General features: G+C 49.6%; 3 protein-coding genes and 1 pseudogene across 3 annotated transcripts; 2 read left to right on the top strand and 2 right to left on the bottom strand.

The window, feature by feature from the left end:
* Positions 1 to 2,455: 2,455 nt before the first annotated feature.
* Positions 2,456 to 4,659, top strand: LOC112876032 (VAN3-binding protein-like). The gene is made up of 6 exons (XM_025940063.1): positions 2,456 to 3,011; positions 3,107 to 3,491; positions 3,606 to 3,749; positions 3,876 to 3,925; positions 4,012 to 4,069; positions 4,182 to 4,659. The coding sequence occupies exons 1-6, from the start codon at positions 2,718 to 2,720 to the stop codon at positions 4,409 to 4,411; spliced, it is 1,161 nt and encodes a 386-aa protein (XP_025795848.1). The 5' UTR covers positions 2,456 to 2,717; the 3' UTR covers positions 4,412 to 4,659.
* Positions 4,660 to 7,306: 2,647 nt separating this feature from the next.
* LOC112873163 lies at positions 7,307 to 8,782 on the top strand (annotated as a pseudogene).
* A 2,575-nt stretch (positions 8,783 to 11,357) lies between these two features.
* Positions 11,358 to 13,398, bottom strand: LOC112873162 (uncharacterized mitochondrial protein AtMg00810-like). The gene is made up of 2 exons (XM_025936182.1): positions 12,813 to 13,398; positions 11,358 to 11,371 (listed from the first exon to the last, which is right to left on the bottom strand). Exons 1-2 carry the CDS (start codon positions 13,396 to 13,398, stop codon positions 11,358 to 11,360), a joined length of 600 nt encoding a protein of 199 aa, XP_025791967.1.
* A 5,068-nt stretch (positions 13,399 to 18,466) lies between these two features.
* Positions 18,467 to 20,843, bottom strand: LOC112873142 (transcription factor GHD7-like). Its single transcript, XM_025936161.1, has 2 exons — positions 20,049 to 20,843; positions 18,467 to 18,999 (listed from the first exon to the last, which is right to left on the bottom strand). Exons 1-2 carry the CDS (start codon positions 20,571 to 20,573, stop codon positions 18,673 to 18,675), a joined length of 852 nt encoding a protein of 283 aa, XP_025791946.1. The 5' UTR covers positions 20,574 to 20,843; the 3' UTR covers positions 18,467 to 18,672.
* Between the last annotated feature and the right edge of the window lie 1,694 nt (positions 20,844 to 22,537).

Below are 22,537 nucleotides of genomic sequence, written 5' to 3'. Positions count from 1 at the left end.
GGATGGGTGCTGGACGCGTCGCTTCCAGCGGAAGCAAGACGAGGCAGAAAGCCATCGGGCCAGAAAGGGACGTGGTGCCTATCCATCGATCACCTTGGCGAGAACGAGATTGATCACGCACTAAACCATCGTGTGCCCAATGTATGTTAGCGCGGTGACAGTGGCTACGAGAAGCAATAAGCAGCCTATGTCTACGCGCGAAAGTGAAAGGGTGATGAGAAGAAGAACGGTGGCAGGGTTCTATAATCTACCGCGAATACGGGATGCGAGTATGCGAGGAGACTGGGCCATCGCTCGGATCACGCGCGCAAAGAGGGCACCCATGCATGGACCAGGCGCAAAGGGAGACGGAAAGGAGAAGCACGAACCAAAGCGAAAGTGAAAGGAGAAACGGAATTGTGCTAGTGAAACAAGTTGACACGCCAAAAAAAAAAAAGAAAAAGAAAGAAAAACTCGATCCCCGGGAGGCCAGGACCAAAAACGCGGCCCGGCCGGAGCTGGACAGTTTCTTAAGACTTGCAGCAGGCATTATTGGTGTCCACATGCTGAGATAATGATCAGATAAGAGCGCACATTGTGCTGTCAATCGATTAAGCACCGTGCATCCTTTCGACAGGCTAAGTGATGAGCATCTCCTACACTGTTCCTTTTAGGCGGCTAAAGGCGTATGATGATCCATCTCCTGCAGTGCACTGCACTGCACTGCACTGTTCCAGATGGACGCTGCCGGCTTGCACCCTCATCACCTGCCCATCAGAGGCAGCACTGGGCGTTTCCTGGGACGCAAGAGCGAGGACGAGCCGGCGCGTGAGATTCCTTCCACTCGGCCGGAGCCGACCGATCATTGGCCGCCGGCCGGCCGGCCGGCCCGCCCCTCGTCAGTCGTCACGCCTGACTGGCACGGCCGGAGCCCATCACCCATCATGCTGCATCCATCCAGCGCTTGCTCGGCCGGCGCGCGCCTGATGATGAGGGCGGCGAGGGACGGGACAGAAACGTTCCACCCGGTACGCGGGGCAAGGGCACCAACCGGCTGACACCCAGCAGCTAGCCTGTGCCGCTCTTGTTTATTCATTTCGGTCGCAGCCAGTGCTCGATCTAGTCCACCGGCGGTTGAGCTGAAGCCAACAGAACAAAAGGAAACAAGGAAAGCACTCCTGGCTTCATGGCCACTTCCAATTCCTAGCTACGGGGTCGCTTTGCTTCGCTTGACCGCTCCACTAACACGTTTGAAATGACCAACTGCTAGCTAGCTTTGACATTATTAATTCGTACTAGCAATTCAACTGGAGATCCATTTGGATGCATGGATGGAACAAGCAAAGTACACTTGACACGGCAAAAAGGTTAACAGTAGCAGAAGACTAACCGGTGTTTTATCTACTGCATCCTAGCCAGCACCCATCCCATCGGCAAAAGGCAGCAGGCGCGGATTGCTTGGACGCATGCCTGACCATCCTAGCCATTTTCTATCCACCACGGCACCACCACCAGTGGCATCTATGATCTGCTACTACTATGATGTTGGATGGGTGCAGGTGCAGAAGGAACTTTCTCATCTAACCTACGGCAGCGTGAACGAGCAGGTGTTGCTCGCCAATGAACGGCGCTGGCTGTTTCACTGCTGCCGAAACCTTACCGTTCCGTTGCTGTCACCTGGTGACCTGCTCCAGACAAAAGCGATGGCTCTTCTCTCCCACCAGCCACCATATACTGTTACTGTATTCCCTGCGCCGGCCAGGCCTGCACGAGACAAAGACATCGAGAGGCATCAAGCCCCACCCCACACCTGCTGGGATGGAAAAAGAAAGAAAGGGGAATAAACAAAAACGAACGAGCACAGACAGGCGACCGAGACCGGGGGGACAGCGTCCAGCCCCTTGTCCTATCGCTCCTGGGAAGCAGATGGAGAATCGTGCAGCAGTGAACGGGCGGACACTGTCCGGCATCCATGGTGTCTCGTGTCATCGAGCGCTACCGGCTACTGACTGACGGGTCTCCGGATGCCAACCATAGCATACGCACGGCACGAACGCTCCTTCGGATTGTCGCTGACGAAAATATCTGACGATCTTGTTTCTGAATGGTCTGACGATCTTTTTTTTTTATTTGGAAAAACTGAACATGCTGGCAGAAAAGGAGGCACTTAACTATAAGTACTGTCGACATTGCCGCGGATGCAAACAATGGCACCGTTCTGAATCCCTAATGATGCTGTTGCTTGAACGCAAGAGGAGGATTAAAATCATACAGAAACATTTGACGTGCTGTCAGTATACAATACAGGGCTGCTGTGCTGCACCTTCCGGGAGGCTGGGACCCGTGCAACAACCGTCGACATGGCGATACGAACGGAAAACCCATCCGGTTCCGAGGTCCGAGATAGCTCACCTGCTGGGACACAGGTAGCTTGAGAACGGCGACACGAGTGTATTTTTTATGGTGGTGTGCCGCCCCGGGCAGCGGAGAACGAAGCTCGGCGACAGGGTAGAAAAGGGTGCCAGGAGCCTGTCAGCCTCGTGCTCCCCCTTCGTTCCTTCTGCCTGCCTGGCTGCCATAGCACGGCGGCTCCACACCCGCCTCCTTGTGCTTCGTGTGTGCCTCCGGCCCTATAAGTACACGGCGCTGTCCCGCAGGCACTTGCAGAGCCATCACTAGTCAGTCAGCGGTGAGGAGTAGAAGACAGGAAGGGGCGGCAGCTTGTACGAGAGGTGGCCATGGAGAAGGACTGGAAGGCGAGGGTCGTCGCTGGTGCCTTGGGCATGGAGGTGGTGGACGAGGAGGAGGACGACGCGGTGGCGGCGATACCGCCGCCGCAGACGCCGCTCGAGCCCATGGAGTACCTGTCCAGGTCGTGGAGCGTGTCGGCTTCGGAGATTTCGAAGATTCTCGTCGGCGGGGGCAAGAAGAGCGGCGTCGCGGCGGCGACGAGCCGGCTGCCGGAGATGACCATACCGGAGGACTCCGTGCTCGCCACGTCCATCGTGCCTCTCCCGTGTCGTCAGCAGCATGTAACCCACAGCTCACTTGATCCTCTGTTTTTTTTTTCACTTGGGCTATCCTCTCCTCCATCTGATTCATGGTGCTTACCGCAACATCTCTGCAGAGGGATGCGAGAAGGAATTCCATGAGCAGCGGCCACCACCAATCGATCGGCAGATGGTTCCAAGTCCACCACCGCGAGACATGCCGGGTGAGGCAGAGAGGCAAGGAGAAGCAGCGCGCGGAGAAGGCCCACGTGCACGCCATGGTGTCCGTGGCGCGGGTCGCAGCCGCGGTCGCCGCCGTCGCGGCGGCCACGAGCTGCGACGCCCAGGCCACCAAGATGGCCGCGGCCATGGCGTCGGCCACCGAGCTGCTAGCTTCGCACTGCGTCGAGGCAGCTCAGCACGCGGGGGCGCGCCACGACCAGGTGGCCGGCGCCGTGCAGGCCGCGGTTGGCGTCCGGAGCCCCGGTGATCTGATGACGCTCACGGCGGCCGCGGCCACTGGTAAGGAATCCGATGATGCCGTTGCCATCTCGTTGAAACTGACTATCTGACTCCAAATGCTGATTCAAAGAAGAATATGCTGAGTGCGTACGGATTTTTGGCTGTTTTGGTCAGCTCTGCGTGGAGCAGCTACACTGAAGCAGAGAGTGCAGCGAGAAACGAGGAGCAATGCGAGTGTTCTTCCATACGAGAAGGGCCATTCATGGAGCACTGATATCTGGTGCAAGGAGGGGGAGTTGCTGAAACGCACAAGAAAAGGTAAGATGAAAAACAGTGGGTTCGTCAGAACATTCAGCTACGAAAAATCAGAATCTAGAATCATGACAACTTCTATGCATGGTTGAGAACTCAAAACTAAGGTACGGAGTCTCGTTCTTGATGCAGGGGATTTACACAAGACAAGAGTATCTATCTACATCAACAAGAGGTCACAGGTTAGAAGGATTTTATTCAGTTACAAAATGCTGAGCAGACTAGAGAGAGATGTAGTGTTGCTGACGACGTTCTTGTATACCAACAGGTGATGCTGAAGCTGAAAAGCAAACACATTGGAGGTGCACTGTCAAAGAACAACAAGAGTAAGTTCCAATACTTTCTACCACTAGAATGGAAATCACTGGTTCCGGTAGGGTAGCTCATGAAAATTTTATTGCCGAGTACTGACCGTTGTGCCTGTGTGGTTGGTCGTAGGCGTTGTTTACGGCGTGTACAGCGAGCTTCCAACATGGGCGGAGCCAGGGAAGGACTCCATGGAGGAGACATGCTGCTTCGGCCTGAGCACGGCGCAGGGTCTCGTGGAGTTCGAGTGCGAGAGCAGCGCGAGCAAACAGAAGTGGGTAGACGATGTGCAGAACCTGCTTCGTCAGGTGGCCCTGCAGGAGCAAGTAGGCAATAAACTGGGACTACTAAAGCTCAGCTAATGCAGCCTCGATCTGTATACAACCATTCTCCTCATGGTAGCAGACGGTGTGTTACAGGAAGTGCCTTGCATCAGGGATAGATGTGAGGTGTACATATTGATGGTACTCTTGTCACTGACTTTATATTGCTGTACTACATACAAAATGGTGAGATACGGAATAGATTCTATGCTTTGTTTGTTTAAGAGTGAATGTTGTTGTCAACTAATTAAGTGTATGGCAATTTGTAAAAAAGGTTTATGGCCGTATGAGTTGTCATTGCCAGAATAAGGGGGAAATTAAACACAAGAAGAGTAACACCTAATTTCCTAACGCCGACCTTAATGAAGTGGCTCAAGTACTAAAAGTAAGCTGCCTCGGTCAGCAAGCTTACCATCGTCCATATCTTGACAAAGCCTCGAGAATGGCAGCAGCTAAAATCTAGTAACAAACCATGGAGGTAAAAAGCTAACGAACCCTGGTCAACAGTGCTTGGCAAGATGGCCACTGCTAGTCTCTGGTTATGGGACACTACTTCTGGCCTTCTGGGTGTTGATTTCTGAAAGCTGCTTCATAAGTGGAGCACGTAGACACCGCGGGGGTTGCGCTGGAGGCTGGAGGTCAGCGGCTCAAGCGGGCAACCGAGACACCAGAGCACACTACGGACGGCGGCGCGCGCGGTTGTGAGTTTGTGACTTGCAAGGAGAGAAGTTGGCTGGACGGCCAAATTGGTTATAGCCTATATGGCCTATATGGAGTTGGGGGTCGGTCGGTCAGTCGGGCTAGGCGCAAGTCCAGTCCGAGTTCGAGCCGGCTTTTGCTACATTGAAACCAAAGCAATGTGTGAATACTGAATACAACTATAACAAATTTTCGATTTCCCTACTTAAAATATCACTTTTGCACATTACTAAAAATCAAGTTATCCATGCCTAATGGTAAAATGGTCAAGTAGTGATTACTTTTAGCAGTGAGCGAACTCTATACACGACTGATGAACAAGAACATGTGCTGACCAAAAGGAAAAGTAGAAAAATAATATCTGCTTACGTCCTAGCATGCCTCTCCACAGTCTACACCAACATATGTAGGCACAAACGTTCAGTATTATTAGTGATGCTCCAACCTCAATGTACCCTCTTCAGTAATTTGTAACTGCGCTAACCGGCAATGATAATATGTACTATGATCAAATGATATCTTCTTAAGGAAATAGAAACCTGTACTACAAGCTGAGCCATTACCTAACTAAAAGTAGATTGGCACAAGGCTTGCGAATTTGCTAACCTGAACATCAGCATCCCCTTTCAATAGGATCTAAAATAATGGTAGTCAGAGGCCTGGTTTTGGAACCGACAGGAATAAAAATAAAATGGGACTCAAAAGTTTATGATGCAAATGGAGCAAGGCCAGAAAAAATTGAAGGGAATGACAAGATTAATTACAATAATGGCATTGAACTCACAGTGAAGGGTGGTGTCGGGTTGCTAGCTAATCATTGGTGCTGTCGGAACTGAAGAAACAGCTGAACATCTTAACCTGAACTGTTTGGATTGCTCACTTGAAGAAGGAACATACTCGTGGTGAAAGAACAAAAAGAACACAATGCAGCTCCTTATTGCCCCTTACCAGTAAAAGCAGCTCATGGTGAAATTTTATTATGTACAACTGAGCAAAGGTATTTAAGAGGATAAAGAGAAAAGCATCAATAGACATTAGCTATGAAGTTTCAAGGTAGGCATAGAGGACGGAGCGACCATGAAACTAACTACCCGAAAGAGCAAGTAGCACCAAGAGTCCAAGACGAAGGGAGAATAGAATGTACCAAAAACTTGGTGTGCGCATGGGATGGAGAGGGGTTGTGTGGCGCGGACGGGGAGGAAGGCGAGGGCAGGGGCGGAACCAGGAATTTTGAATAAGGGAGGCCTCGGATATTTTATATTATACGTGAGAAAATATATCAAAATATATATACCATCAATAATTTAGATAGAGAAAATACTTCACATATATTTTATTTGCACTTCATACAATTTCGTAGCATATAAGCAGCCATCTGCTAACGTATTGCAAATTTGCAATCTCTTTCTTTTTTGAAATAATACATATGTCTTCCTTTTTTAGTTTAGCCCCGTTTACTGAAAAGATTATAACACAAGTTTAGTATTTCGTAATGTGTATTTAAGATAAGAAAAATAAACATGGGTACTTGAGAATAACAATAACTTACTGTACTTGATGGCCTATATATGCGTGAATCATATGTACCTGCATGGCCTACTTGCCAAGGGCTAAAATACATGACTGCATGCCATGCTGCTCTGTGCTGGGTGTGCTTTCTAGCAGCATTTCCCGCTGCAGCCTTCAAGAAGCCGAGGCAGAAGCTGTCATGCGCGCGAGCGCCAAGCGACCTCCGATTTTTTGTTAGAGATTCAGATCTCAGTGGCCCATAACATCGGAGTCTTATAGTTGGATTTGACTAGTATTTAGCTAGCTGCTAGCTAGATGAGTATTATATGCACCTTTGAGTATTTGCATCGTTGAGCACATGTTGTTGGGTATGTTAAGGATGATAGCTGAAGAATTTAAGTACAAAGCACCGTTGTATTGATGATCAGTGTAGTGTACGTGTACTTTAGAATATATGTAGGAGGTTAAAAATTTTCACTGGTGTTAAGGGGGCCGTGGCCCCTCCCGGGTTGGGCGAGGGGAAACAACCCTAGTCGCGCGCGGGGCTCCCACCAGCGCCCCGAGTCCGAGCCTTCTCTCCGAGGCCGACTCCGGAGTAGCTCGTGTTCGTGAGTCAGTCGGTCAAGACCCTTTGTTTCTTAAACAACAGAGGCTTGTAGCGTGCGTGACCAAAAGCTTTAGAGTTTTGAGTACAAGAGATTAGAGGCAAACATCATGGATGCGTGCATGGCGACGACCGGCGAGCGCTTCGCCAACCGCTTGCTCAGCATCCACCGCTTCGTCAACCGCAGCCTCGTGGGCAGGCTCCTCCAGAACATGCTGCCGGGCGGTGCGACGGCGGCGGCGCCTTCCCCGCTGGTACGCCAGCTCGGTAAAAGCGCGCTGGTCGTCGATGCGGACGCCCTCCTCCTGAAACCGTCGCCGGGCGCCGCTTTCCCGCCGTACTTCCTCGTCGCCGTCGAGGCAGGCGGCTACATCCGGGGTCTCGTCCTGCTCGCGCTCTACCCCGTCCTGCACGTGCTGCCCCACGGAGCGCGCGCGAAGGCCATGGCCTTCGTCTCCTTCTGCGGGCTCCGGCGCGACGAGGCGGCGAGGATCGGCAGGGCCGTGCTCCCCAAGCTCTTCTCCCGGGAGGTGCCGCCGGGCACGCCCGGCATCGAGGCGCTGAACGCGTTGCCCAAGGAGGTGAAGGTGGTGGCCGTGAGCCGGACGTTCCCGACGGTGATGGTGGAGGCGTTCCTGAAAGAGTACGTGGGGTTCCACGTGGCGGCCGGGAGGGAGCTCAAGGGAGGGCCACGATACCTCACCGGCGTCATGGCCGAGTTCGACGACACGGAGAGGCTGCCGCGTGTTCTGAAGCAAACAGAGAGGACCTCGTGCAGTTACCCGAAGCCCGTGGTATTCCACGACGGCCGGCTGGCGTTCACGCCGACGCCGGCGGCCGCGCTCGCCATGTACATCTACTTCCCCTTCGCCGTCGTCCTCGCCGTCATCCGCATCGCCATCTACGTGCTCCTCCCGTGGCGCCTGTCGAGCGTCGTCGCCGGGCTCACTGGGGTGAGGGTGCGCGTCATCGGGCCCACCCCTGCGGCGGAGGACGGCAACGCCAAGCCCCACGGCGGCCGGCTCTACGCCTGCAACCACCGCACGCTTCTGGACCCGGTCGGCATCGCCTGCGCGCTCAAGAGGCCCGTCGCGGCCGTGACGTACAGCCTGAGCCGCCTGTCGGAGGTGCTCTCCCCGATCCCGCTGCGGCGCCTGACCCGCAACCGCGAGGAGGACCGGCGCCGCATGTCGTCGATGCTGGCGCGGGGCGACGTGGTCGTGTGCCCCGAGGGCACGACGTGCCGCGAGCCGCACCTGCTCCGGTTCAGCCCGCTGTTCGCCGAGCTCGCCTCCGAGGTGACCCCCGTGGCGGTCGACGCGCGCACGACCGTGTTCTACGCCACGTCCACGTCGCCCGTCGCCAAGAGCTTCGACTCGGTCTACTTCCTGATGAATCCCCGGCCGGAGTACAGCGTCCAGTTCCTGGAGCCGGTGAACACGGAGAGCGGCAAGAGCAGCATCGAGGTGGCGAACGAGGTGCAGCGCGCGCTCGCCTCCGCGCTCGGGTTCGAGGGGACGGCTCTGACGAGGAAGGACAAGTACCTGCTGCTCGCCGGGAACGAAGGGGTCGTCAAGACCAAGTGAAGCGACAGCTAGTTGACATGGTGTTCTAGCGATTGATTTTCCATTAGCAAGTAAGGGTGGTAGTTTGATTCCAAAATTTAGCTCTGCCGTTAGTTTCCTCTTAATTTCGTTGTACGAGTAATGGTGTACGTTTGCTGCTAATTTGCTCGAGCTCCTCTGCTTGGTGTCACACATGCTTATTCTTCAACTTTTCACAATTGACAATTCGTCCTATAGCAATTCGACTAGAGTCACAGATTCACTCTGGAGAAATCCAATTGTCAAAACACAGGCAAGACAAGTAAGCAATCAAGTAACCAGCATCCAGAATCTCCAACTATGCCCATCAACAACTTCAACACAAACGTAACGAACTCGATCAACCTCTTTCTACTTGGTCTCATCAGAAACTATAAAGGATCGTTGGCGAATGAGTACAGAAATAAAACCTTAAGACAGTATAGGTTTGCAAGCGTTGTCACTTGTAGAAATTCCATCTACAAAAATATTAAAGATAATTGAATGTGCAACTGACATAAACCTCATAAAACTAATGCGAAAAAGACTTGAGTCCAACTAATTATCCCAATTCAGGTTTTAGATCAGAGCAATAGCGTAGCTAGATTTCAGGTTAGAGTGGTCCAACTTAATAGAAAAATTTAACACTAAATATAGTATGCCAACATAGAAGTTTAGAATTTATCACATATAATAGAATAAAATAGAAAAATGTCTTCCGAACACAATAGACCAACACCAACGTTAGGAAAGCAAATCCACAAAAAAAGAAAAAAACAAGCCCAAAGATCGAAAGCTAGCCAAAATTACTTTGGGCCAAAATCACTACCGGAAAAAAGATCTTTGCCGAGTGTTTTTTTCGGGCACTCGGCAAAGAGGCTCTTTGCCGAGTGCCTTTATTAGACACTCGGCAAAGACGCTCTTTGCCGAGTGCCTTTTTTTGACACTCGGCAAAGAGTCCCTTTGCCGAGTGTTTTTTTAGAACACTGGGTAAAGATAAATTTCAAATTATATTTTAAAGTAGTAAATTAATTCAAATAAAAATATTTTCAACTACAAAGTTGTATAACTCATCAAGATGCATAATTTTTGTTTTGGTCATTTCTTCATTTGATAAAATAAATATAAATTTATTCACAAAACATATATATCTCTCTCGTAGTTTATGAAACTATAAGAGAGATATATAAGATTTGTGAATAATATTAGAATTATCATATCAGATAAAGAAATGATAAAACAACCAAAATAAACTTTGTAGATCTTGAGAAGTTATAAGATTTTACAGTTGGCAACATTTTAATCTGAAGTCATCTTACCAAGAAAAACTACATCTGAATTTAGAAAATTTAAAATTCGAATTTTGCAAATGACCTCGAATGGAAAAAATCACCAAAATTAAAGTTGTAGATCTCAAAAAGTTATGAAAGTTTGTAGTTGATAACGTTTTGATTTAAAATCATTGTTTCATATTAAAATACGTTTGAAGTTTTCAAATTTGAAATTCAAATTTTGTAAACGATCTCGGATGAAGAAACTATCAAAATAAAAATTGTAGATCTCGAAAAGTTATGCCACTTTGTAGTTAATAACCTTTTCATTTGAATTTATTTACTATCTCAAACAAATGATTTACACTCGGTTAATTATAATATGTGGAGAATAAAAATATAATGTTGACATATTTGATCCAATGGTGCAGTGGTAGAGGGAGTTGTTTGTGTGCAGGAGGTCATGAGTTCAAAATGTGTTATTGACAACTTATGCAAAGACTTTGCTGAGTGCCCGACAAAAAGCACTCGGCAAAGAAGGTAAATCCGGTAGTGAAATTTCAGGGCGAGCCATGGCCTACACGACCCATATTTTAGCTTCATCCTTAATATACCACATATTACGCATCTATATAGAAACTAGCCCATCAAACCTTGCACATATACGTGCTAGAATTATATGATACAAAACTATTACATTCGCTTTCTTTTTGTTCATTTTCTAACACAACACCCATAGAGAACACGGTTACGGTAAACTTTAGCTATCAACCAGAAACGCCGGCTTGGGCGTTGCCGCGCCCAATTTTGATTGAGCCAGTGTACTGTATTTTTTTTTCCCTAATGGAACTCTTTCGTTTAATAAACCTTTTTTCTCTTACTTTCTCCCCACTGTTTTCCGTTGGAGCTTCTTAATGAATTCCGATAAGAACAAATATCAAATCATGTCCCATAACAGACCTGCTGTATTATAAAAAGACGAGATGTAAGTGGCGATTTTGGCAAAGAGAAGCATGGTTACTATACAGCCTTTTGCCTGTTATCAGCATACAATGTTTATTTTTGCTAATCTAATGAATGAATGAGCAAAAGGGCATTTAAAAATATGCTCTTTTTTAATAATGCAAGTAGAAACAGTTGCACACAAAGTATTAACCTTTAAAGCATCCGGTTTCAGCTTTCAAATTCTCTATTTGCAACATTCCTCTTTGATTTTTCTTTCAATTCGCAAACAAAAAATTGTTGTTGGAACCTAAGTATGATGAAAAGAACAGAACTTGAGTTGGCACAATCAGGTCACCATGTCTTGTGTATCCAGATCAGAGTTCTTTACCTGTAGAATGGAATGACGCAATGTCATTATAACTTCAGTCAGCCCTTAATAGGGAGAAAGATTGACGTACAAAAATCGCATTGCCAGAATAGGAGAACACATGCTGCTACATAGAAGAAAATATTATCAGGTTTCTGAACTGAATTGGTCTTTCTTTCCACACAATCATAAAGTGGCTTCTATAGGAAACAAGCATATGATAAATGTAGAATTTGGACATAACTATTATAACTTGTAAGGCCAGCCGAAGCACAACAGCTTATCTAATTGGATCGGAAGCCCAGCAACGCCATTTGACATTCGAGGCGTGCACAGAATTGCAACTATATGAGGTATTACTATAAACACTATTTGTTACTATTGGAAGGTACCAGATGGTACCAAACGGTATTATTTTTGTTTGGTCATCGCTGACCGTTGATTTGATACGTGAATTAAAAAATTTCGTACCCGCTCACACAAATTTCGTACATTTTCTAGGTACATCTTATATCTTAACAGTTGATTTTACCACAATGAACGGCTCTCATTTATTCCAACCATAGTAAAATTTCTCTTTTTGTTTAATATCTTTCTGCATGTGACAACATAATATATTATTAAAATTCTTTTTCATTTTGTTGAGACAGACAATTTAATTATACTCTAGAATATTTTTTTGCAAGTGACAAAATTTATACATTATTGAAGTTCTTTTACATTGTTTCATTGGGCAAAACAATTTAATTGTAGTCTTGTTTAGTTTAATTGTCGTAGCTTGATGTCAACATTCTCTTGCAGATTAATTCTATTAGATGCATTTTTTTCTAAACTCAATGGTCAGAAGTTTAATGATTGTGCAAATTATTGTCATCAAGGGCATTCTATATCGAATTTTGTCATCAAGGAAACTTTTTAGATTGACTGATCTCGTGATTCTCTGAAACATGGAAGCAGTTCTAATCGACAAGTTCACACATAAGAACAGAATCTGAATTCTACTGATTTGCCTTTCTTTTAGTGCAAACTACAACACGGAAGGGAAATGGATAGTGAGAGAGTATTAGGGTTTGATAATACTTGGGATTGACCTCAATAGTGACAATTAGGGAGTACATATAGCCCATTAGGGGAGCCACTTGTGGCAGGCCCATGGCCTCACGTTTACATTCTAACACACCCCCACAGTCAGAACTGTGATCACCGCGAACATTGAGACTGGACCTAAACTCTGTAAACACTGATGTCGGAAGCCCTTTGGTGAAGATATCAGCATATTGCGAAGAGGTGGGAACATGCAAAACACGAACTTCTCCAAGGGCGACGCGCTCACGAACGAAGTGTAGGTCAATCTCCACATGTTTAGTGCGCTGGTGCTGGACTGGGTTGGTGGAGAGATAAACTGCACTGACGTTGTCACAATAAACAATGGTGGCACGGCGAAGAGGGCAGCGAAGCTCACCAAGCAGCTGCCGCAGCCAACAAGCTTCAGCGACGCCATTTGCCACGCCTCGATACTCGGCCTCAGCACTCGAACGGGACACTGTTGCCTGACGCTTGGAAGACCATGAAACAAGGTTGTCACCAAGGAACACAGCGTACCCAGAGGTGGAGCGGCGAGTGTCTGGACATCCTGCCCAGTCTGCATCAGAGTACACTGTAAGTTCAAGAGGTGCACTCCGAGAAAGGCGAAGATCGAGGTCATGGCTGCCCTGCAAATACCAGAGGATCTGTTTCATAGCAGCGAGGTGAGGTTCTCTGGGGTCATGCATGAACAGGCACACTTGCTGAACAGCGAAGGCGATGTCTGGATGAGTGAAAGTGAGGTAGTGCAAGGCTCCAGCAATACTACGATAGTGAGTAGGATCTGTCACAGGCGTACCGTCAGCTGACAACTTGGAGTGGGTCTCCACGGGAGTGGAGCACGACTTGCAGTCATGCATGCCCGCCCTGTCCAGAATGTCCAAGAGATACTGTCGCTGTGGAAGAAACAGACCATCACCACGGCGCGCAACTGAAATCCCCGAGAAATGATGAAGTGGACCCATGTCTGTCATAGAGAATTCCTGACGGAGAGCTGAAATAATCCGGTGAAGGAAATTCTGCGACGAAGCTGTGAGCACAATATCATCAACATATAGGAGGAGATAGGCCACTTCACTGCCACGGTGAAAGGTGAATAAAGAGGTGTCTGACTTCGACTCAATAAAGCCAATCGAAGTAAGAAAGGAGGCAAACCGAGTGTGCCAGGCGCGGCGCCTGCTTGAGCCCATATAGTGACCGGTTGAGGCGGCAGACATGATCAGGATGTGATGCATCGACAAAACCAGAGGGCTGAGCACAATATACTGTCTCTGTCATGTGACCGTGAAGGAAAGCATTCTTGACGTCAAGCTGATGCATAGGCCAAGACCGAGAGAGAGCTAAGCTGAGAACCAAACGAACTGTGGCAGGCTTCACAACCGGGCTGAAAGTCTCGTCATAATCAATGCCAGGACGCTGAGTAAAGCCACGCAAAACCCAACGAGCCTTGTAACGGTCAAGAGAGCCATCTGACAGAAATTTGTGCCGAAAAATCCATTTACCGGTGACAATGTTGACGCCGGGAGGCCGAGGCACCAAGGTCCAGGTGTCGTTGGCCTTGAGAGCGTCGGACTCAGACTGCATGGCGGCACGCCAGTTCGGGTCAACAAGAGCAGACCGAACAGATGCCGGTAACGGAGAGAGGACAGCAACACTGAGGTTGGGTCTGTCCACTGGTTGAATGAACCCGGACTTGCCCCTCGTACGCATGCTGTGGGCGTTGGTCACCGGCGGAGCAGCCCGCGTTGGCGCTACTGGCAGCGACCTACGACGGTGTGTCGGCAGGGGCAGCAGCGCCGGGCGGTGGAGCAGCCGCGTCGACGTCCGAAGGACCTGCAGGAGCAACACTAGGCCCAATGGGCAAAGTGGTGGTGTCATCATCGCTCAAAAAAGTTAGAGTGCCAGGATCAACTGGAGTTGTGGACATGTCGGCGAAGGGAAAGGACGATTCGTCGAACACGACATGTCGGGAGACAATAATCCTATTAGAGTGGAGATCCAGGCACCGATAACCTTTGTGATCTGCAGAATAACCGAGGAAGACACACAGTGTGGAGCGAGGCGAAAACTTATGGGTGGCGGTGGATGACAAGTTAGGGTAACAAGCACATCCAAACACGCGAAGATGATCATAGGTGGGAGGTGTGCCGTGAAGCGCGAGGTATGGAGTGCGACCAGCCAAGGTTTTAGTGGGATGACGGTTGAGAAGATATGTGGCAGTGTGAAGGGTGTCAGCCCAGTAGGCAGGAGGTAGGCTAGCCTGGAATAGGAGGGAGCGAACAATATTATTAATCGTTCGAAGAATGCGCTCGGCACGACCGTTTTGCTGCGAGGTGTAAGGGCATGACATACGGAGAATGGCGCCATGGGTAAGGAGGAACGTGCGGGCCGAGGAGTGATCAAACTCGCGGCCATTGTCGCACTGGACGGCCTTTATGGGGGTGCCAAACTGTGTGCGTACATAGGCGAAAAAATGGGACAGCGTCTCAAACGTCTCAGACTTGAGACGGAGAGGAAATGTCCAGGTATAGTGAGTGCAATCATCTAAAATGACAAGATAATATTTATACCCCGATACACTAAGAATAGGAGACGTCCAAAGATCACAGTGAATAAGATCAAAAGGTTTGGATGCACGACCTAGTTGACAGGGACAGGCATGACACAAAGTTTCAGTGGTGCTCTTATTACATGAAATGACTTTGGAACTAAGAAGCTTGGACAAAGCATCAGACCCTAGGTGACCGAGACGACGATGCCATAGGGTGGATGGGGCGGCAATGGCTGCGAGGGCGGTGGTGCTGGTGGTGGGTGTAGCAAAGAACGGGTAGAGATCGCCCGAACTATTGAACCTGGCGATCACGCTCCTGGTTTGAAGATCTTTCACGGAAAGACCGAACGGGTCAAATTCGATGGAACAATTGTTATCAGTGGTAAAACGGCGAACGGAAATCAAGTTCTTAATAATGCCAGGAGCAACAAGAACATTAGAAAGAACTAGTGACCGACGCGGCGTGATAAAAGAAGTAGACCCGACGGATGTAACGGGAAGTGTCGCCCCGTTACCGACAATGATGGATGAAGGATAGGAGGGTGGAGAAACGGAGGAGGTGAGTATACCAGTGGTGTTGGACATGTGGGAGCCGGCCCCAGAGTCGAGGTACCACTCAGCCGAAGGTGGAGGCACAGTGAGCGACATGGTGTTGAAGTTGTCGATCAGTGAGCCTTGATGCCAAGACCCGCCAGCCATAGGAGTCCAGGGAGCCTGCTGCTGCGTCGTCGGCGAAGAAGGCACACCCCCGTAGCCAAAACCGGGGGGGGGGGGGGGCACCAGTTGCCCCATGCGGCTGCAGGTAGGGCATCTGTGGCGACGCGAAGTAGGGCTGCTGCTGCGCCTGCGCGTGGAACGCGGTTGGAGGTTGCTGAAACGGCACCGTCGGGGGTCAATGCATGCCGCCTCCGGGGCCGTAGGGGTGCGGCCACAGCTGGAGGGTGCCCGCCCACGGGTTAGGGATGGGAGCCAGCGGTGGGGGAGGTCTAGGCCGGTAGCTTCCCCCTTGACTGGCCCCCTGACTACCAGGAACGCCACCTCCACCGTTGTTCCTGTTCTTGCCGCGGCGGCGGTTGTTGCGACCACCGTTGCCGCCGTTGGAGCTACCCGCGTGACCACCGGGAGGGCCACCGTAGCCCCCGGTCTGCCCGGACCCGCCAGGGGGGGCGTTGAGGGGCGCCACCTGATCCGCCAGAGGCGAAGAAGGCGGTTGGGCTCGGCGGTTCGTCGCCGGCAGCATCCTGGAGGTCGATCTCCTCAAGAAGAAGGAGGGTGCGCGCCTCGTCGAACGTGGGGAAGGGGCGGTGGAACTTCAAGTGCGACATCATGTGGCGGAACGTCTCGTTGAGGCCGCGGATCAACGTCAGCACCAAGGTCCGATCGCCGACGGGATCACCAAATTCAGCGAGAGCGCTCGCCATTGTCTCCAACCGCCGGCAGTAGTCGGAGATGTTGAGGGCGCCCTGCTTGAACTGACGAAACTCGGCGGACAGCAAGAGAGCGCGGGACTCGCGCTGTCCGAGGAACTCGTTGTCGAGGGTGAGCCATGCGGCGCGAGCGGTGGGCTCCTTGAGCAGGACCTGCTGCTGCAGATCATCCTTGATGGTGCCGTAGATCCATGACAGCACGGTGCAGTCCATCTGCTGCCATGTCGAGCGCGTCGGATGCGCGTCATCGGAGAGCACATGGTCGGTGAGGACGTATTTGCCGAGCGTGACGAGGAACACCTTGCGCCACCGGTCGTAGTTGTTGGCGATGCGATCAAGGGTGATGGGGACCAACACCTTGATGTTGACGACCGCCAGGGCCTGGGCGTGGACAGCGGCGTGCTTGGCGTCGAACGCGTCGAGGGTGGCCTCACGAATTAAAAAATTTCGTACCCTCTCACACAAATTTCGTACATTTTCTAGGTACATCTTATATCTTAACAGTTGATTTTACCACAATGAACGGCTCTCATTTATTCCAACCACAGTAAAATTTCTCTTTTTGTTTAATATCTTTCTGCATGTGACAACATAATATATTATTAAAATTCTTTTTCATTTTGTTGAGACAGACAATTTAATTATACTCTAGAATATTTTTTTTGCAAGTGACAAAATTTATACATTATTGAAGTTCTTTTACATTGTTTCATTGGGCAAAACAATTTAATTGTAGTCTTGTTTAGTTTAATTGTCGTAGCTTGATGTCAACATTCTCTTGCAGATTAATTCTATTAGATGCATTTTTTCTAAACTCAATGGTCAGAAGTTTAATGATTGTGCAAATTATTGTCATCAAGGGCATTCTATATCGAATTTTGTCATCAAGGAAACTTTTTAGATTGACTGATCTCGTGATTCTCTGAAACATGGAAGCAGTTCTAATCGACAAGTTCACACATAAGAACAGAATCTGAATTCTACTGATTTGCCTTTCTTTTAGTGCAAACTACAACACGGAAGGGAAATGGATAGGAAGAAATAAGCTAAGAAGATAAAGATTTCCTATAGCATGAGGCCAGCACACAATTCGTTGCTCTCTAGGCAAAGGCAATTGAATGCGAGCATGCGCATGGCCTGCTTGTAATTGCACGGGTATCGCTGCTGCTGCCAACACCTGCGTGCATGGAGACCGCACTTGCGATCCTCACAGCCCCTGATGCACCTCGCAGCGCTTCGCTATCTAGGAGGCAGAGCACGTCGACTGTGACTCTGTGAGGGCCATCAATTGCGAGGTCAACGAGTGCAGGCGCCACGCCGGACGCATCGCGACGCGGGTTCCTTCGGCGTCTTGCAGAACTCGTTGAGGGCCGTTGTTGCCTTGTGGCGCTCCTGCAGGCCGCCGCAGGCTGTGATGGTGGCCGAGGGGTGCGTCTGGAATTCTAGACGGTGGTGCCGCTGCCGTAGGGATGAAGCTCGGAAGGCTGTCGAGCCATCCCAAAATCTCGGGAAACTGTAGAGATCGAAGCCCATGATCGACCATGGCAATGGATGGCTATGGATGGCTGGGATTGAATTTGCCAGAGAAGGGAGGATGTGATCCCTTCCGTTCTCTTTCATGTGTCGCACCGTCAGTCCCAAGAAAATCTTCAGCATTTCTTCAGATAGCTCTGATATCTAATTGAAGCAATTGTAATGTACTCAAACAGGGAAGAGTCATCGGTTGACCTAGAATCTAGAATTCGTTTATTTGAGCCTTTTCCTTTTTCCTCCAACAACGAGCTCGTCTAGGTTTGAGTAGGGGAAAGCAAATGGGATGCAAATGGACTAACAATGCATCCATAGACCAATACGGCAATACTCTACGTTGAGTAGTAGTCCTACCCGCTTGCACTCGTTCGCCCATAACCCATACATGCTTGAACTCTTGGCGGTTAACCGACACATGAGGCATGACACATCCGTGCAAAAAGGCACGCATGCACATGACGTACCGCACTCGTAATCTAATTAGGCAACGTGCATGCCTGATGTTCCAGCAAAAAGCCCTCGACATCAATCAAGCATCTCAACATGATCGTTGCAATTGTTGCTGTACTGTTCTCGTAAGTATCAATATATTCTTCAGGGCTAGCTAGTCATGTGTACGTCGATGGATCACATATACATTTCCGTGCGTACCTTCAATTGACCAGTGGCCTATGCTAGCTAATGCTCCGGCCGGCATATAAACGTACGTACGTCGGGTACATCGATCCTGGCTATGAACGGAACCATCCGAGGTCGAGCCGGCCGGGCTCATAGCCCGCAGCGGCCGGAGGCGCCGGCGCCTCGCCGTCGGGCACCTTGGCGAACCGGCCCTTGACGCGCGGCCGCATCTCGGCGTAGGCCTTGCGCGAGGCGTACCGGATCTGCTTCTCGTAGCGCCTCCGCTTCCGCTTCTCCTTGTACCGCATCACCTTCGCCTCCCGGTCCATCGCCGGGTCCCCGCCGCCGCCGCTCGAGCTCCCGTTCGCCGCCGCAGCGACCTCGCCCGGGACGACGGAGCTCGCCGCGTCAGTGAACGTGCTCCCGCCGCAGAAGGTCATCTGAAAAAGTTAATGATAGGGCGTGCCAAACATAAGGATCCGATCGATGCATGTCACCAGCACCATTTGATAGTTCGGAAACCAACTGGACAAGCAAGGCGCGACCTGTAACATTTTTTTTTCTGATTTTTACTAATTATTATCAGATAAACTACTATGTCAGCACTCAGTGAAATAATGAGCATATAGTTTGGGATCATCCATAAGCACATGAAATGAGAATAATTGAGCTGATGAGCTGTTGCCCAGCGTTGTGTTCAGGACAAGTCGTGAGCATGTTGATAGACAGATAGCGATGGTAAAAAGAAAGAAAGTTGCATTTGGCTAGGACTTGTGGTTATCAACAGATAGCGATACGTATATTAAGAAAAGAACTTGCATTTGGTCTGGGGATGTTGTTCCAGTTCATGTGTGCATTATATATATAGGCCCAATTAAATTTCAGTTCTCATATATTCTTAATTTGCGATTCCCTTCTATCCGCCTACTATTTTTTAAGGAATCTGCCAACTAAAATTAATATGGTTTGAAAATTCACCGGTATTTCCTTGGCATAGATGGAGCTTATCGTTGTCTGATCCAAGCTTTGATTCTTATCTTAGTGTCTCTCAAGAATTTAACGGGAAATTTTTCAAGGAGGTTTTGTGCAATTCTCGTGGAGCTCAATAGTAGAAAGTGTACTGCTTTGATAATGTGACTTTATCCTGGAGGGAAATTAGAGACAGAAAGGAAAAACAAGACGGGTGTGTTCCTTAGTGATGATGGTGCACTGTTTTGGACTAGCTCCTAACAAGCTGGAGAGTGTGATGGACCACTAAATTGACGGCCTTGGACGTTTTTGAATCTGTACCAAACAGCTCGATAGATACTCATATAAAGACATCTACCAAACTAAGCTAGCGAGATTAGCCGTAGTTCCTTTTTCCTCTCAAGTGATTAACTGCTGACAATGAACTGATAAAGATTCGCAAGAACAAGAGTCTCGCGTGCACAAGCAGATTGAAATTAGAGGGGATCGATCAGGAGAGAGATGGAACCGAACCACTCACGATTGTGGCGCTGGACGTCGCCGGGTTGCTGCCGCCGCCGCCGAGCCCCAGCCCGGCCTCCAGGACCGCCGCGGCGGCCGCCTCGCCGCCCCGGCTCAGCGGCACGTCAAACGTGAGCCCGTGGCCCGGCATCTGGCCGTACTGCACGTGCGCGTACCCGTCGAACAGCGGCGGCGCCCTCCGCTGCTCGGCGGCCTCGGCCACCCCGTTCCCGACCGCGGCCGCCGCCGGCCCGCGGTGCAGGTGGGGCGCCGGGTCGTTGAACAGCCACGTCACGCTCTCGTGGTCCTCGTCGTGGCCGAAGAACTGGAACTCCTGCAGCCCCGCCGCCGCCGCCGCGCCCCCGCCGACGACGATGCCGTGGCCGTGCTCCTCCTCCGCCGCCTGGTGCCACATCCCGGGGAACCCGCGGTTGAGGTCGGCGACAGCGACCCCGCACCGCCCGCCGCCGATCCCGTGCCCATGGCACGCGCCGCACTCCCCCGCGCCACCGCACACGCGGCACGCGGCGCCCGACGCCGACATCGTACGTACGACGACGTCGCCGCACGCACGTATGAGGCTATGAGCTCGCTCTCTTGACTCCTCTTCCTCCTCCTCCTCCCACCACTCCCCGCCTGTGTGGTCTGTGAGCTCCCTCTAGCTCCCCACTTGTTTGCTTCTGCGCGCTGGCTCTCTCGCTTCGCTCATACGCGTGCCCGGCCTGCTGCGAGCAAATGATGATGCGCTCGATCGAGCGGCCAGGTTGGTGTGTGGAGGAGAAGAGAGGGGGATGGAGAGCTAGGGCAGGGAGGAATAAGTACGCGCGCGGCGAGGTGCGGGTGCGGCCAATGGGAGTGGAGCAAGAGATATGAGATGGGAGGGATCTTACGTGGAGGATCCGGAGCCACCTTTCTCGTCTCGCCAAAGGGGTGGATCATTGGGCGATTCCCTATTGGGCGCCCCCTGCCAGGCAATAGATCTTGGATGATTCTGCGCAAACATGTTTTTTCTTTCTTTCTTTCTTCAATCGATCGATTTGGTATTTTGGTTGTTGTGCTCTACTGTTGGAACCATCAGTAAATTAGTACAATAATCTTCTTTGAACTAACTTTTGCATCCCGACTAGCTACAAAAATGTCTTTTTTGAGTGTATTTTTTTTTCAAAATGTCTCGTACAATGCCAAATTAATGAAAGCTTATTATTATAATCTGGTACTCCCTCCGTCCCAAATTGTTAGTCGTTTTGCCTTTCTAAATATATAGATTTTGCTATGCATCTATATATATATATATATTATATCTAGGTGCATAGCAAAATTCACGTATTTAGAAAAATCAAAATGATTAATAATTTGGGATGGAGGGAGTAAGCGGTAAACTATGGGAAGCCAGTCATCTAGTAATTCAGTACCACAAAAACCATATAACAAGAGTCTCAGCGTGCACATCGTCGTTATTAGGTTACTCACAAGATACCTAGTTTGAGTTTTGTCTTAATTTGAAGTAGGAATTAACAAAGAGCAGTTTGGGTCCACGCATATATCCTCGACGGCGTTTTGCTCATTTCACATATAAATTTCTTGGGTTGGATCGATTTTGTTGGTGCGCGAAGCAAGAATAATCATGTGAATCATGCTGCTACTCGGGTCGCTGTCTTGGATGTTCCCAAAAGGCGCAAATGGAAATACGGGTCCATTTCATCCACTCTTGGAGGAAAGGCTTGGACGCAGGGGATCCACGTTTGACTGCAAGGATATGGGGCCTCGTGTGTGATCGGCGTTCTTCCTAGCTAGCTCCACGCACTAGAGCTCCAGCTGCATCCAACGGTCCTAGCCGCAAATGGATGGGGACACAATGTTTACCGGTGATGCCACGACGACCATGATACTATACTGAACAGAATTAATACAGGTTTGACTATAGGTTAGCACAGATCGATGCATCATCATCATCGCTACAAACGGGCTATTGTGTGGCCAACAAGTTGCGTACCGCCATGCTATGCACTAAGACAGTGACTGTCTGTGGCGTCACTGAGCACCACATAGCAGCAGGAACGGACACACAGGAGCATGTAATGTTCAGGGTGAGCCATACCGTTCGCTGCTACATGTGTGGCTGTAGTGAGGTCAAGAGCCTAGCTACGTTCTCTTTCAAGAAAAATAAAAAGTATAAATACTGGCATCATTCCAGGATGGCGAGAAAAAGACAAGTTTAAGTGCACTCGGGATAAACATGCTTTATTATGCATGGACTCATAGAAATACTAGTCTTATATTGATTAATTCATGTTAGCTAGGACTGCCTTTAGTTCAGAATACGTACTATGGTTTTAGCCTTCTCAATTATTCTCAAAATACATCATGGCACCTTAGAACCTACAAGGCACTTTTCATCTTTTCGTCCTTTTCTTGCCCTCGCTAAACAACTGCTACCATCTCACAGTTACATGACGCTTCTCTTTTCTATATAGTACTCCGATCCCTCACTTCTCAATTACAGCTCAC

Source organism: Panicum hallii, chromosome 9 (genome assembly GCF_002211085.1).
Source record: "Panicum hallii strain FIL2 chromosome 9, PHallii_v3.1, whole genome shotgun sequence".
Lineage (NCBI taxonomy): Eukaryota > Viridiplantae > Streptophyta > Magnoliopsida > Poales > Poaceae > Panicum > Panicum hallii.
The sequence above is the reverse complement of the archived record's forward strand: the minus strand, read 5'-3'. Positions and strand labels throughout refer to the sequence as shown.

Excerpts from the sequence above, each read along its gene's own strand:
- LOC112876032 (XM_025940063.1), top strand. The coding sequence starts at position 2,718 with ATGGAGAAGGACTGGAAGGCGAGGGTCGTCGCTGGTGCCTTGGGCATG. Across the intron at positions 3,012-3,106 it reads TCCCGTGTCGTCAGCAGCAT|AGGGATGCGAGAAGGAATTC; the intron begins GTAACCCACAGC and ends ACATCTCTGCAG. Across the intron at positions 3,926-4,011 it reads ACATCAACAAGAGGTCACAG|GTGATGCTGAAGCTGAAAAG; the intron begins GTTAGAAGGATT and ends GTATACCAACAG.
- LOC112873162 (XM_025936182.1), bottom strand. The coding sequence starts at position 13,398 with ATGGGTCCACTTCATCATTTCTCGGGGATTTCAGTTGCGCGCCGTGGT.
- LOC112873142 (XM_025936161.1), bottom strand. The coding sequence starts at position 20,573 with ATGTCGGCGTCGGGCGCCGCGTGCCGCGTGTGCGGTGGCGCGGGGGAG. Across the intron at positions 19,000-20,048 it reads CGACGTCCAGCGCCACAATC|ATGACCTTCTGCGGCGGGAG; the intron begins GTGAGTGGTTCG and ends TAACTTTTTCAG.